The following is a 14,310-nucleotide window of genomic DNA, read 5'->3' as shown; positions in this document are numbered from 1 at the left end:
AAGAGTTTCCCATGATCATCATTATTATTCCCCACCCTGAGCCCCGGTTAGTTTTGCTAGTGTACCTGTAAATTGTACATTTTCAATATATAACGGTTTTCTTTTGTACAACCTAGAAATGATGTACCACTTTCCCTTTTAATGGAAAACTGTTCTAAAACTTTTCTTCAGTGAACTTATGGAAAACTCACTTTTTCAGAAAAAAAAAATTAAATATGTAATCATGAACCATGGGAGTGTTTTATTGATTTGAGAATGTTGAAATAGTGGCGTAATGCATATGAGTGGGAATAAGGCACAACAAACCATGTGGAAAAACATGCCATTCTCTCCAGTCTAACCACAGATATTGTCATAAAATGCTATAAAATTAGTGTTGAGATGAGATTTATAAGGGAATGTTGGCATGTTTTTTCCAGGGGTTGGTCTGTTTCTTGCTGGCGAGCACCTCAAGGTCTCTACAGATCCTCTTGCGTGTGGTCGAGGGCTGAACGATGTCATCCACAAAGCCTGTGAAATACATGAATTATTATTTAGCAATAATACACAAATAGCAGCAGAAGCGAGCACACTTGTACCGCAAGCACAGTGTGGGGTAAACATGTTGAGCAAGCGCTGTGAAGATGAATGTGTTTTGTGTCTGGTGATGCACCTCTGACAGCAGCAGGGAAGGGATTGGCAAACTTCTCCACATATTCAGCTTCAGCCTCGGCTTGATTCTCCTTTCCTCTGAAGATGATTTGAACAGCACCCTTAAAAAAAATGTAAATATGTATTACTATATAGCACATTTCAGAAATATTATAAGGTTTCACACTTTCTGACCAATCAATTTCCATGATTTGTCCAGCTATTGTGAACACTGTATGAAGTCTTTTGGTTTAAAATCATAAATTATTCAAAATATATTCTGTTCAAAGGTTAAGAGTTGTTTTTGAAAACAAAATATATGATTAAAAACAGTAATGTTTTGAAATATTATTACAATTTCAAATAACGGTTTTCTATAATATATTTTATAATGTAATTTATTCCTATGGTGTCAAAGCTGAGTTTTCAGCTTTGAAAATTATCCTTCAGAAATCATTGCAATATGGTACTATATTTGGTATTCAACAAACATTTCTTATTATTAACTATGAATGTTGAAAACCGCTTTTGCTGCTTGATACTGTATTTTTGTGGAAACTGTGATGCACTGCATTACTTGTTGATCAAAAGTGACAGTAAAGACATTTGTTACAAAAGATATTTTTCAAATGTACTTTCAAGCAAACCTGGAAAAAATTATCCAGGTGTACACAAAATTGCAAAAAGCAGCGCAACCGTTTTCAACATGGATTATAATAAATGTTTCTTGAGCACCAAATCAGCACATTAGAATGATTTCTGAAGGATCGTGTGACAGTAATGATGCTGAAAATTCAGCTTTGCCATCACAACACAAAAATATTACTTTTTTAAATGTATTCATACAGATAAAGAACAGTAATGTTGTAAAGTTTAATGTTAAACGGTAATTAAAATTAATACAATTTTAATATTACCATTTTTAAATAAATGCAGCCTTGGTGATAATCTTAATGACTCCAAATTTGTGTGTGTGTATTTGTACGTTAAAATATAAAATATAAGGCTAATTCGTCACTGGAAAATCAATGTGCATCATTGTTGCTTTAGTGTCACTATTGGACACCCAGCAGAAATATTTATAGTTTGTACTTTAAACAGTCAACATGTGATATGATCGGCGCTATCCAAACTCTAAGTCAGCAGCACCTGTTACTCAACTCCAGTGTAGAAATGAAACGAGTAGAAGGATATTCTCAAGCAGCATAATCACCAACGAGAGCCAAGCATAGTGATCATTGCTGCAGTGTAAGTGTATATCAGCAGCAGCACTGGACTAAAGCTAGTGTGCAGCTCTCTGAACACTCTCACGTCTGTCTGCTCATTACAGTCTCGTGGTTACAGGGACTCTTTTATTAGGGACTGCTGGAACAAATGTATTTATATGGGATGGGACCAATTTTGATATCTATATTTATTTAGCCATGTCACTAGATTCAGCCCATTTTTCTCTAGGTTTACCTTTGCACCCATCACTGCGACCTCAGCACTTGGCCAGGCATAATTGACGTCTCCTCTCAGATGTTTAGAACTCATCACATCATAAGCACCTCCGTAAGCCTGGAAGACAGAACATACATTATTCAGCATACAAGACAGTTAGAACCATCCACACACACACACACACACACTCATCATTCTGCCTCCTACCTTCCTGGTGATGACAGTAATTTTTGGAACGGTGGCCTCTGCAAAAGCATAGAGCAGTTTGGCTCCATGTCTGATGATGCCTCCGTACTCCTGAGCTGTGCCTGTGGAAACAGAGCGTTCTCTCAGTGTCTTATTTAAAAAGGAAACACGTGCTGGTAATTCAGGATAAAATGAATTAGAAAAAAAAAAACAGCAAAGTTAAGGTTAGGATAACGAAAGTTTCTAGACACCTGGCAGGAATCCAGGCACATCCACAAATGTGATGATGGGAATGTTGAAGGCGTCACAGAAACGAACAAAGCGAGCCCCTTTAACAGATGAATTTATGTCCAAACAGCCTGAAAACACAAGGAAAATGACAAATTAAAAACTACTGTGACATGTATTAATGAAATTTTATATATAATATCCATTACCATTTAGGTTGGGGTAAAAACATTTTTTAATGTTATTGAAAGAAGTCTCTTATGCTTAGTGCACTATTAAATACAATAGAAATAAATACAGTAAAGCTTACTTTAATACAATGTAGTAGCACTTACTAGGAAAAAAAGTCTTTACTGCTGTCGCTTTTGATACATTTAATGTGTCTTTGCTGAATAAAACTATTAAAACAACAATGCTTAATAACCTCAAACTTATGATAATACAATTTAATATAAATCACCCACCAGATGCCACTTTAGGCTGGTTTCCCACTATGCCTACTGTCCGACCATTCATCCTGGCAAATCCCACCACAATATTTTTGGCGTAGTTGGGCATAATCTCAAAGAATTCTCTCTCATCTACTATCTGTAAGAGTGAGATGACAATCATAAGAACTGTGTGATGAGTTTTTACCTGACTATCTGAATCATTTGTTCTCTAAAGATGTACATACACCATGAACAATGTCCAGCATGTCATAGGCTTTTGTGCTTTCAAAAGGAACAATAGTGTCCAAACCAGGAACCAGCCGGTCACTGAGGAAAATAAATGGACATGATTCATCGTGAATCTGAAAACTGAAAACCCTAGCCAAGATAATTTGACTGATAAAGAAAAACAAATAATTGTACAAATGTGGGTTTCTCACCGAGGATCATGGCACTCAGTGACTGGAGCTGGATCTTTGTTGCTCAGTGGGAGAAAGTTAAAAAAGTCTCGCAAGTTCAGAAGGGCATCAATGTCATTCTCAAAGGCCCGATGAGCAACACCTAAAGGAAAACAAAATCTCTTTATATTACTGGTGAGCCAAGGAAATATTCAGTCAGATCAGAGAACAAAATTTAAAATTCCAAACATTGTCACAAAACACATTCAGATGTAAGCATAGGCTTAATAAACAGACCCACCGGACACAGTGGTATGGGTTTTTGCTCCACCCAGCTCCTCCTGGGTAACATCCTCATTTGTTACAGACTTTACCACATCTGGGCCTGTGATAAACAGATAGGAGGTGTCCTGCAAACACAGGCCATTTCATGAAAAACCAATGTGCCATCTGGGAACAAGTAACCTAAATTTAATTCAATATGCATTTATACTCTTAACTTGTATTTTCGTACCTTCACCATAAAAGTGAAGTCTGTCAGAGCAGGCGAGTACACGGCACCACCTGCACACGGGCCCATGATGAGAGAGATCTGAGGAACTACACCTGAGGCCATCACATTCCGCTGAAGAACAAATCCCATTGTCCAGAGTTAGTCCTGGATTACATACACTACCAGTCAAAAGTTTTTGAACAGCAAGATTTTTAGTGTTTTTAAAGAATACTCTTCTGCTCACCAAGCCTGCATTTATTTGATCCAAAATAGAGCAAAAACAGTAATATTGTGAAATAGTCCTTATATTTATAGCATTCAACACTCAAGGATAGACAAAACATCTTCGTTTCCTGAACTGAAACTGAACAAAAGTTTGCGAGACACACACACACATATATCTTTTTAGTCATTCAAGAGTCAAAAGTCACAATAATTTAAATAAACACATAGTGAGAGACGTAAAAGCAGAACAGACATCGACACCATAATTAGCTAGATGTTTTTATTGATTGTTACTAAATGTTATGTCATTTAACGAGAGAAAGTAATCATCTCAGAGTGTAGCCTAGATGCAGCACAGAGCCTCTGCTCGCAGTAGCGTGTGGTTATAATACAGTCAGACGCTAGGGGGCAGTAATCACTGGAGGCCGCGTGTAATTCCAGGCGCTCTTTTACGCTTGTTTGGTATTGTTCCTCAGGATGCAAAACTTAACAGAGAGGAATAATAAGCAACGAGCTGGCTCTCGGCATAGGCTAATGTATGTAAATATTTTGTAGCGTAGCGAACTCAGTTGAACGCTACATAAACATACCACTCAAATGGGAGTTTGCCGCACTAGTTGAGGAGAGAAAAGCGCTCTTATTCAACAACACGAAGAAAAGTGCAGACAATATTAGCTAGCTAGCGAACTAGCAACCAGGCGAATTGTGGTTTGTTCAGTTTAACTTTAAAAAACAACCGCTATGGTGGACTATTTCAGGATTTTTACTTTTTGTGCGACTCGGTTTTTTCTGTTTTTCCATTTCGTGTTTGTGGATCGTTTATACACAGAGCTCGCGCCACCGACAGTAACGTTACAGCTCGAGGCCTGTTGTGGCTCTCACTAAAATGCTGTTTATCGTTCAGTCCTTCGTGTCTGTGCGCTTTATCACAAAAGCTCTTTCTACTGAGGCATTTGGGATCTGACACGCATGGAAAGCAGACTCTAGTCTGTGTTACATCGCCTACACCAGCTTATTATCGCCGGACTGACCGTCTGGAGGATCTTCTCGATACCCAGCAAAGCTTTGACATGTTAACAAGCAGACGACTCAAAGCCGCTCATCTGCTTGCGAGTCATGTCAAACTACACTCTTTGTTTGAGGCGTTGGGTGAAGCCTGGTTGATTGTGTTCTCACAGTTATCGTGGATCGGGGGTCTGAGCAAGACTCGCTGTCAGTAGCCGATCAGCCCGCTTCTTCGTCCTGCCGTTGACTGATCTCACTGAGATGAACCCGGTGAACGCCACCGCGCTGTACGTATCGGCGTGCCGCTCTCTTCTGCAGTGCGACCCGAAGGACCCGGACACATACGGAGGGCTGTTTAACGTCCTGCCTTTCTTTAGAGACTCCCTATCCTGCTTGGTGTGCGGTAAGTGCTTTTATGTACCAGAGGTCGTGCTATGTTTAGAATATAGTCGCACGATATCATTTGCGTTAATATAATAAGCAACACGCTTATATGTTCTCAGTACAGCACAGCCTCGAGTGTCTTATTGCTTTTATTACTTTCATTTAAACGTAATTTTATTAAGCCAATTATTACTGAGTTGCTTGTAGTGCCGTCCAACGATTAATCGTGTTTAATCGCATCCAAAATAAAAGTTTTTGTTTACATAATGTGTTGTGCACATTATGTAGATGCGATTAATCGCGACGACTCGTTTGACAGCACTAGTTACTACACAACATCAACAAAACGATCTTCGCTTCGCAGTGATATGGCGAAACACTGTATCAACCAATCAGCATTCAGGACCGGTACTATCTGCTACAACAGTGCCTGCCCACTTTTCAGCAGCTTTGGTCCTGCAAGTATTTTTCCCGTACTGGTTTTTAACAAATCTTCGTTTGAGTTATGAATCAAACCAACCAGCTACAATTGGTTTGAAGAAAAGATTATTTGAAAATCGGACTACAATGCCATGAAGCATTGATATAATTGATATAGTGATTAAATAAAAACGATGGAAAAATATAAAACTGATTTAGAGATGATTATATATTAAGAAACTATTTTTTAAATAGTCATATTATGCATACAAATATATTAAGACGTTTGAGAGCATAGGAATAGTAGCACCCAGTATGTCTGTTTTTAATGCTTTATAAGTTGTTAAAATAATTTTTTCTATGGAGAAAATTAATAGGATTTTTTTTTTACTTCCAAAACTTGACTGTTGTACTCTACAGAACTAAATATAGTAAGATGTTATTTAGCTATGCATAATTGCTGTAAATTAATCTATTGTTTACTTTTTATGTAGGGAATTTGCTTCAGGATCCAGTTGCACCAAAAAAATCCTCCTGCCAGCACTATGTTTGCAAGGGTTGTAAAGGCAAGAAAATGTTATTGAAACCATCGTGCAGCTGGTGTAAAGACTATGAGCAATTTGAGGAGAATAAACAGCTCCAGATTCTGATCGACTGCTACAGGAATCTCTGCGAGTGTGTCTCGGTGTGCGTCACAACAGAGCAGAGTGCCTCGGGGGTCAAGGGTTACCCTGAGATCAAGAAGATGCTGGAGGAGGTGTTGGGGGTGAGTCAGGAACAAGAAGACCTCAGTCCTGTCAAAGACACTTTGGATGTTCCTAATCTCAAAACAGAGACTGACTCCTCACAAAACTCTACTGATGTCAACTTGACTGACTCGGACAAACCCTCTGAGCAGATCCCAGCTGAACTAGAGACCCCTGAGCCTGTCACTGCTGACGAACCTCAGAAATGTGACTCAGAACTACACATGGGTACTTGCACTGTTAATGTAAAGTGCAAAGTTAGTCAAGAGACAAGCGCCGAATCGGTGCAGCCCAGTGCGGAGAGCACAAGCGTCCAGGAGGACCTTAAACCTGACATTACGAGCAAGGAGGTGTCGTGGGGACAGACTAAATCAACACCCGAGCCGTGTCAGAACTCATTACAGTCCCAAACCAGCGGCGCCCTTGCACCAGGACACCCACCACAACCTCAGATGGGCCTAACATGCCTCACCACAGCCCACAGAAAAGTGCACCTGAGCCGAAAGCGCTCTCGCTCTGAAAGTGACAGGGAGATGCTCCAACCTCTGCCCATCACCAGCCTCATCCAGGGGCCATCGGTAGCAGCCACAGCTCCGCCGAAAACCGCATTTGAACCGAAAGCGCCCTCCCCACCTGCTGCCGTGCTCACTAACGGAGGCGTTTTGAAGGTTAATAAGGCTGTGCTGGATTCAACTAAAAATATCCAGATAAACACAGACCTAGGTAATAAGAAAGTTCAGGTGAAGTCTAAAGTGGCCGTCCCGAAGGCAAAGGCCAAAGTGAGGGACAGGCTGCTGTCAGCTAGCGTTTTAGCAGGACAACCAGGACAGCCCCCTAAAGTCGTATACAAAAAGACGCAAGAGAAAAAAGGATGCAAGTGTGGACGAGCCACTCAGAATCCAAGTGTTCTTACCTGCAGAGGACAAAGATGCCCCTGCTACTCCAACCGTAAGGCCTGTTTGGACTGCATCTGCAGGGGCTGCCAGAACTCATACATGGCCAACGGGGAGAAGAAGCTGGAGGCTTTCGCCGTGCCCGAAAAAGCCCTGGAGCAAACCAGACTCACTCTCGGAATCAACCTCACCAGTATTTCTGTCAGAAACGCTGGCACGAACACTGCAGGAGTTCTCAGTCTGTCCGCAGGCTCCCCGATGGCCTCTTTCCTCACGTCCAGCGCAGACGAGGACCAGAGTTTTGAAGATGCTCTCGAGATGCATTTCGACTGTTGATAGCTGTCCTGCTACTGATCTCTCTCTCGCAGCCGTGATCAATTCCCGGTTTATGTCGAACAGAAATTGTTTGCCAAAACTCTTGTCTGTAGTTTTCATGTCCAACCTCTCCCATCACACACAAACACACACTGCTGTAATGGAAAGTTACTGTGAAGCTGAGTGTTATGGCATATTTAGTTTTTATTTTGAAGGAACTGTTCGCTTCTGTGTGGCTGTTTTATTCACAAAGAACTTAGGATCTGATAAATGACTGTTGTTTTTCTTTAAATATTCAATGACCCAAACCTTAAAATGAGTTTTGCAGGTATTTGTGTGATACGTTTGTTGGGTAACACGTATAGCTCATTATAAGCTGTCCCAAAGCAGTTATTAATGTGTTCACATTCTGTGGTGAAATTGGTTTTTCAAATTTATTTTTAAATATATATGAATATATTGCTTCTAAACATTCATCGAAGGTCAAATTATATACAGCTATCTGTAATGCCTGTTTAACGTCAGATAAAATCACAATTTACTAATGGTGGAAAAATGTAGCACTTAGTCCCAATAGTGTTAATGGGTTTTAGACACCTGTCCTGGTTGCTATAGTGGTCACTTCCTGCGTCACCTCTTGGGTGTCCGGCCAGGATATTGAGTTATTCTATTATTATTTTTTTAAATAGGTGGAATAGGTTCCTTATTTTTCTAAATGGAAAATAGTGCCGTGTCACTTTTTATTTGTCATGTTCCAGCTTTGAAAGAAAGACATTTCAATTCCATGTTTGTCGGCGGTTTTGTAAGGATGCTGAAGCACAGATATGTCACAAAAGCTATGTCCTCACTATTGTTCATTGTTAGTTCAGACTGAGCTGACTGTTTCATCAGTCCAGTATCTACAAAGATTTCTCAAACAAGTGAATGTAAGCGTGTTCAGTGTGTTGCCTGAGAATGTATTCATGGCAGTGATATTTTTAAAGCAATATGAGAATTAAAATGTTAGATCTTATAAACCCTTTCCCCACACAAAGTCATCATATTTGTTTTGATGCAAACTGTAAACGAGTATTTCAAGATGTTATTTTCTTTGAACGTTTGCCTGAGCACCTTTTAGCACCCATTCATGCCTCTTTACTCTGATGCTGATTAGTTGTGTTGTGATTCCTGTTCTAGGGACCAAAACTAAAAATATGTGTTGAGAAAGGTCAGTGAACGTGTTTACTGTTACACTGGGCGTTTCATGTCTTATGTAATGAAGCAGGGTAGACAGTGTGCTTCATCCGTATCCTTAAATATGCTTGAAAACACTTATCAGTAGGGCTTTGACCAAATATTGAAAAATCTTCTAGTTAAGTCTTGGATCTTAGTGGGATATCGTGTTGTATTTTCAAATCGTATAGTTTGGTAGCGTTGTTGTATTCCTCTCTTTGCTTTTCAGTGGTCATTACTTGAACTCAGATTTCAGTTTCTTGATTTTTGAATTACTGGAGAACCTCTTATTATTGCTGGTTTATTCACTGCCATAATGAAAATAGCAGAAAGCAACAAAAAATAAATTATAGTTTTTTATTTCTTGTTTTTCAAAACAGTGTGTTGGGTCATGTGTTGTGTGTGTGTGTTTTGTATAATACAGCGCAAATATGATTAATAAGACCTTTCAGATTCAGGCTTAACCGCTAGAGGGCAACAGTGTTACACCATATTAATAGCTGTACTGTACTTCTCATTCAAACATCAAAGATGCAAATATTTGGCTTTAAAGACAATTTCATAATTTAAATGGGAATGATTAGCCTACAGCTATTAATCTTACAATTACTGAAAAGTTGATCGTTCTTGCACCCCAATATGCATTTTGATATTTGATTTTTTGATCATATATCATTTTGATATATGAATGTATACGGCCTTAATTATCCAAAAGAAACAGAACTTATTTGCTTCCAACTTTTGTCATAAAACACTCTATTGTGTTTATGAAAGGAACATAAAACAGTCAATCTAAAGGCTGTTGTTTTAAGTGTCGTTCAAAAGTGCGAGAAGATTTGAAATGCCAAAAAATGTATAGTTTTTTCTAGAATAACTAGGCAGAGTTTTTTTTTATTTTTTTTTACTTTTATTGCAGCTTCAATACATGTTCCAACTTTATTCACAGTAGGAATATGATCTAATTCATTTCAGGTCTTTGGAGTGAAAGTCTAACACAATTGAAATGCATGGTGATGTGAGTTCTGTTTTTTGTTAATGCAGTAGGTGTTAGTAACGACAAGCACAAAAACAACTTTAGCATAATTTGAATCGACAAGAATCTTACAATCCCTTTAACTGCTGAATATAACATGTGCATATACTTGTGTATGTTAATGGAGTCTGAACCGAGTATCAGTTCAAGAGAAGTTCCTTTGTGGTTCTTCTAATTCTTCGTTTGGTTCTTAGTAAATTAGTTAAAAAAATGTATAGTTTTTTCTAGAATAACTAGGCAGAGTTTTTTTTTATTTTTTTTTACTTTTATTGCAGCTTCAATACATGTTCCAACTTTATTCACAGTAGGAATATGATCTAATTCATTTCAGGTCTTTGGAGTGAAAGTCTAACACAATTGAAATGCATGGTGATGTGAGTTCTGTTTTTTGTTAATGCAGTAGGTGTTAGTAACGACAAGCACAAAAACAACTTTAGCATCATTTGAATCGACAAGAATCTTACAATCCCTTTAACTGCTGAATATAACATGTGCATATACTTGTGTATGTTAATGGAGTCTGAACCGAGTATCAGTTCAAGAGAAGTTCCTTTGTGGTTCTTCTAATTCTTCGTTTGGTTCTTAGTAAATTAGTTAAAAAAATACACATAAATGTGTTAGTCATTATTTGAAATCCATAATACAGTTCTTTTAAAATAGCAGAACATCAAATACTTCATTTCTTCACTCGATGTACAATATAAATCCTCGGTTGTGTTGCAAAAGATTGCATCACAATGTGTGAAATCCCTAATAGACACATTTGAAATATAACTACAAATGTTCGTCAAGCCAAGTGATATAATTGTGCACTGCCCTTATTCCCACAGAGAAGTAGCAGGGCCAGAAAGCAAAGCTCACACAGCCATGAAAACCATCTTCGTAATGTTCGTTAGTGACAGAGACCCCTGCCAGCTCCAGCCTGCGGGCATACATCATCCCATCATCCCTCAAAACATCATGCTCACCGGTCATAATGTAAGCACGCGGCACCATACGCAAAACCTTGTCCTCTGCCAGTAACGGAGCAGCTCTGGCATCCAGTAACGCTGGTATATCCTTTAAGATACCTGGAGAGCCTATCACTGGAAACACAGGCTTATAATTTTTTATCAGTTGTTTGGGGAGGAGAGTGGTCCAGTCCAGCTTTGAATGGATCAAGGACATCAGGTTTTGGTCTTGGGCAGTGTGGTTGTTTATAATAAGGGAGTGCACAAGGTCAAGGTCGGCCCCTAGGTACTCCAACCAGAAACGGGCCATTAGCCTGCGATACAGGATGGGAACATTGTGGTTCTGTTGATAGGAAGCTGTGTTGAAGTCTAGTGCCTGAAGCACTGGGTAAACCAAGACCTGCAGTTTGAATTTCACAGTAGTAGTGTTGTCTGTTCCAGTCTAGTGAGAGAGAAAAAAAATGTTGATTAACATAACCACATCTCACTAACAACATTTTATGACTAGGTTAAGGCTCCAACAGATCAAGGTTCATGCAAAAATTAGATAATATTTGAATCTTATAATGTTTTTAAAAACTTTTATATGTAGCCCATCTCCACCACAAAAGACCAAAAAAAAAAACATTATTTGGTAAATCATAATAAAATCATAAAATGTCTAAATTAAGAGCTATAGTAATAATTATGGCATAAAAGGTCAATTATGAGATACTATGTTGAAATTATGAGATAAAAGGTTGAAATTTACCCCAAAAAAGGCAATTATGAGATAAAAAGTTACAATCATGACAAAAAGGTCCAAATTATTAGCTATAAAGTCTAATCATGACATGAAGTCGAAATTATGGGTTACTAGGTCAATTATGAGATAAGGTTGACATTATGAGATATTGACATAATTATGAGACAAACGTAAAAAAAAATTTTTTAGCTCATAATTGTAACAAATTTATGTTAAGACTTTCAATGCATAGTGATTAAGTTCTGAATAAATCTTTGCTTTGAGTTGGATCTTTCTAATAAATCTAAATACCAATTCTTTCACTGATCTATTGTTGAATGATCATGTCACAGTGGTTAACCGATTGGATCATTTTCTACGCAAAGCTGTCTTATGGCTTTGGATGTCATGGAATAAAGCACACAAACATTATGGAGAACTGTTATGATATTTGAGGTGTTTTTGCAGATTTTGAAGCTTAAAGCTCCAGTATTTGCATGAAGAGAGCGTACAAAACTATTCTTTAAACTTCCTTTTGTGTTCCACAAAAGAAATACAATTATACAGGTTTGAAACAACACGAGGGTACGTAAATCTCGACAGAATTATCATTTATAGGAGAACCATCTCTTTAACAAAATATGACCTTAAAAGACACATGTGATTACAATATTACATCATAAGGAATCAAGTAACTGAGTAATAAAGCAGAAGTGTACCCGCTGAGCCACTGCGGCGGCCAGGTTTCCTCCAGCACTGTCTCCACACACTGCTACTCGCTCTGGATCGACTGAATACTTCTCCAGCACTTCTGGCCTCAGGAACTGCTTAGCGGCCCTCACACACTCGTCATACTGCACTGGGAAGTGCACATCAGGAGCCTTGCGATAACTGCACAAAATCAACCCTCAGCAAGACTGATCAAAACCACAGATGAATTTTCTCTTCCCATTCGAATAAAATTATATACTCACTCCACAGTCACAACCACTGCGTCCAGATCAGCTGCCATCTGTCTGCAGAGACTGTCATATGACCCCAACTCTGATGGCAGATAAAGCAGTCACATGAAAACACAACTCGCGCATAATCCAATGAATATTCATCAAGAAATATATATATATATATATATAATGATTCATAAGGAAACCCTTGGACATACTTGGAGCGCCCAAGGCCCATCCACCTCCATGGATGAACATAACTGATCTCCTCAGCTTTCCGTCCTTTCCAGGAGGCTGGTATACACGTACATGGACTCCATCAAACAGGATATCTTCAATCTGGATCTTTTGGTTTGTGATCGGCACCAGACTCTCAAAATTGACAATGGCAGAGTTGATAACGTAGACTCTATGGCTCAAACCCAGTGAGTGAGCAACATCTCCCTACAAAACAACAGGGTCAGTAATCAGTGAACTAACCGTTCCCCTCATTATGATTTTGAAACGCAGTTTGCATGATATTTTTTGGTACATTCACAAGGAGAACAAATGTCAAGACATTGAAAAAGAGAGAAAAGTTCATGAAGACAGTGAATAGGGAACATTTCATCCTGCCCTTGGGTATTATCTATTGTGTTGCCAAGTTGGACAAAGTTCATCCGAACAGGCAAATCAAGGTCATTCTTTAACACATCTCTTCAAAAACAGATGGTCCTCTATTAATAGCTAATAATGGATGTTGTCTGTCAGGTTTTATGTTGTTTTTTCAATGTGATTTTATTAGCTCTGGTCAGACTTTATGTACTAAATGTAACAATAAGTTAAGTTTCACTTAAGTTTAATAACAAAACAAATATAAACCTTTATTATTGTTATTTTGATTTTGTTAAAAAGACATATGACCTCCAAGTTAGGAAACATAGCCATGCTATTTCAGTTTAGAATAAAATATTAAAGCTTTCCAGCCAATCATAATCATCCTTTTTTCAATTCACCTGGTGTACCGTTTACAGTGTGCTACTTACCATCATCACAACTCCCCGGAACGTGGCATCCAACACCATCAGTTTCCATGGTTCTGAGATTGTCCTAGGCAATGGGATGTAGATGTAAAAGGCAACAGCTATTGCTAATAACAAGGTAATTCCGCCAAGCAGCTTCATCATGAAGTGATGTCTCTCTTCTTTTCTCTCTGCAGCTATTAAGGGGTTAGACAACATGACATTGAGCAATTCTACAAAGATTTTTTTTGAAGTTACTGTTACTTCCTGTGAATTGTCTTATAGCATTCTGGGAAATGTAGTCTTTATTCATTGTACAGAATCACTGCAAACTGTGCTTACAAAGACAATAGTGTAAGTGTAATACCTTTTTTAATGCACATTCATTCTCACTAATGAGGTATGATGAGCAAAAATTTTGTCAGAATCTACAATTTATAGAATTTCATCCTCCAATACAAACTTTGTATTTTTTTAAAAGATCAGAAATCTTGTTAGACCACATTTTTAATGTAAATGTGTAATATGATCCTTTTCAGTGATATTAGGGGTTCGTATTAGTTTTACTCCTTGACCTCAACAGTCATGTCAGATGTACACCACTAGGGGTCATTGTTGTTGTGAGAAAAACCCTCATAGGACCACTTAC

At 38.4% G+C, this 14,310-nt stretch overlaps 3 protein-coding genes across 3 annotated transcripts; 1 reads left to right on the top strand and 2 right to left on the bottom strand.

The window, feature by feature from the left end:
- Window positions 1–221: 221 nt before the first annotated feature.
- On the bottom strand, window positions 222–3,959 carry LOC107586043 (propionyl-CoA carboxylase beta chain, mitochondrial-like). Its single transcript, XM_016273264.1, has 10 exons — window positions 3,831–3,959; window positions 3,618–3,726; window positions 3,359–3,479; window positions 3,164–3,245; window positions 2,952–3,075; window positions 2,511–2,618; window positions 2,281–2,381; window positions 2,092–2,190; window positions 653–752; window positions 222–510 (listed from the first exon to the last, which is right to left on the bottom strand). The coding sequence occupies exons 1-10, from the start codon at window positions 3,957–3,959 to the stop codon at window positions 389–391; spliced, it is 1,095 nt and encodes a 364-aa protein (XP_016128750.1). The 3' UTR covers window positions 222–388.
- A 507-nt stretch (window positions 3,960–4,466) lies between these two features.
- On the top strand, window positions 4,467–9,317 carry LOC107584967 (E3 ubiquitin-protein ligase MSL2-like). Its single transcript, XM_016271760.1, has 2 exons — window positions 4,467–5,442; window positions 6,338–9,317. Exons 1-2 carry the CDS (start codon window positions 5,301–5,303, stop codon window positions 7,816–7,818), a joined length of 1,623 nt encoding a protein of 540 aa, XP_016127246.1. The 5' UTR covers window positions 4,467–5,300; the 3' UTR covers window positions 7,819–9,317.
- Window positions 9,318–10,640: 1,323 nt separating this feature from the next.
- Window positions 10,641–13,852, bottom strand: LOC107584973 (neutral cholesterol ester hydrolase 1-like). The gene is made up of 5 exons (XM_016271773.1): window positions 13,686–13,852; window positions 12,879–13,104; window positions 12,691–12,760; window positions 12,436–12,607; window positions 10,641–11,434 (listed from the first exon to the last, which is right to left on the bottom strand). Exons 1-5 carry the CDS (start codon window positions 13,824–13,826, stop codon window positions 10,817–10,819), a joined length of 1,227 nt encoding a protein of 408 aa, XP_016127259.1. The 5' UTR covers window positions 13,827–13,852; the 3' UTR covers window positions 10,641–10,816.
- Window positions 13,853–14,310: the final 458 nt, after the last annotated feature.

The sequence above is a fragment of the Sinocyclocheilus grahami genome, unplaced genomic scaffold, assembly GCF_001515645.1.
Source record: "Sinocyclocheilus grahami isolate Dianchi unplaced genomic scaffold, SAMN03320097.WGS_v1.1 scaffold5.1, whole genome shotgun sequence".
In the NCBI taxonomy this organism is placed as follows: domain Eukaryota; kingdom Metazoa; phylum Chordata; class Actinopteri; order Cypriniformes; family Cyprinidae; genus Sinocyclocheilus; species Sinocyclocheilus grahami.
This window is presented reverse-complemented; position numbering and strand designations above follow the sequence as displayed.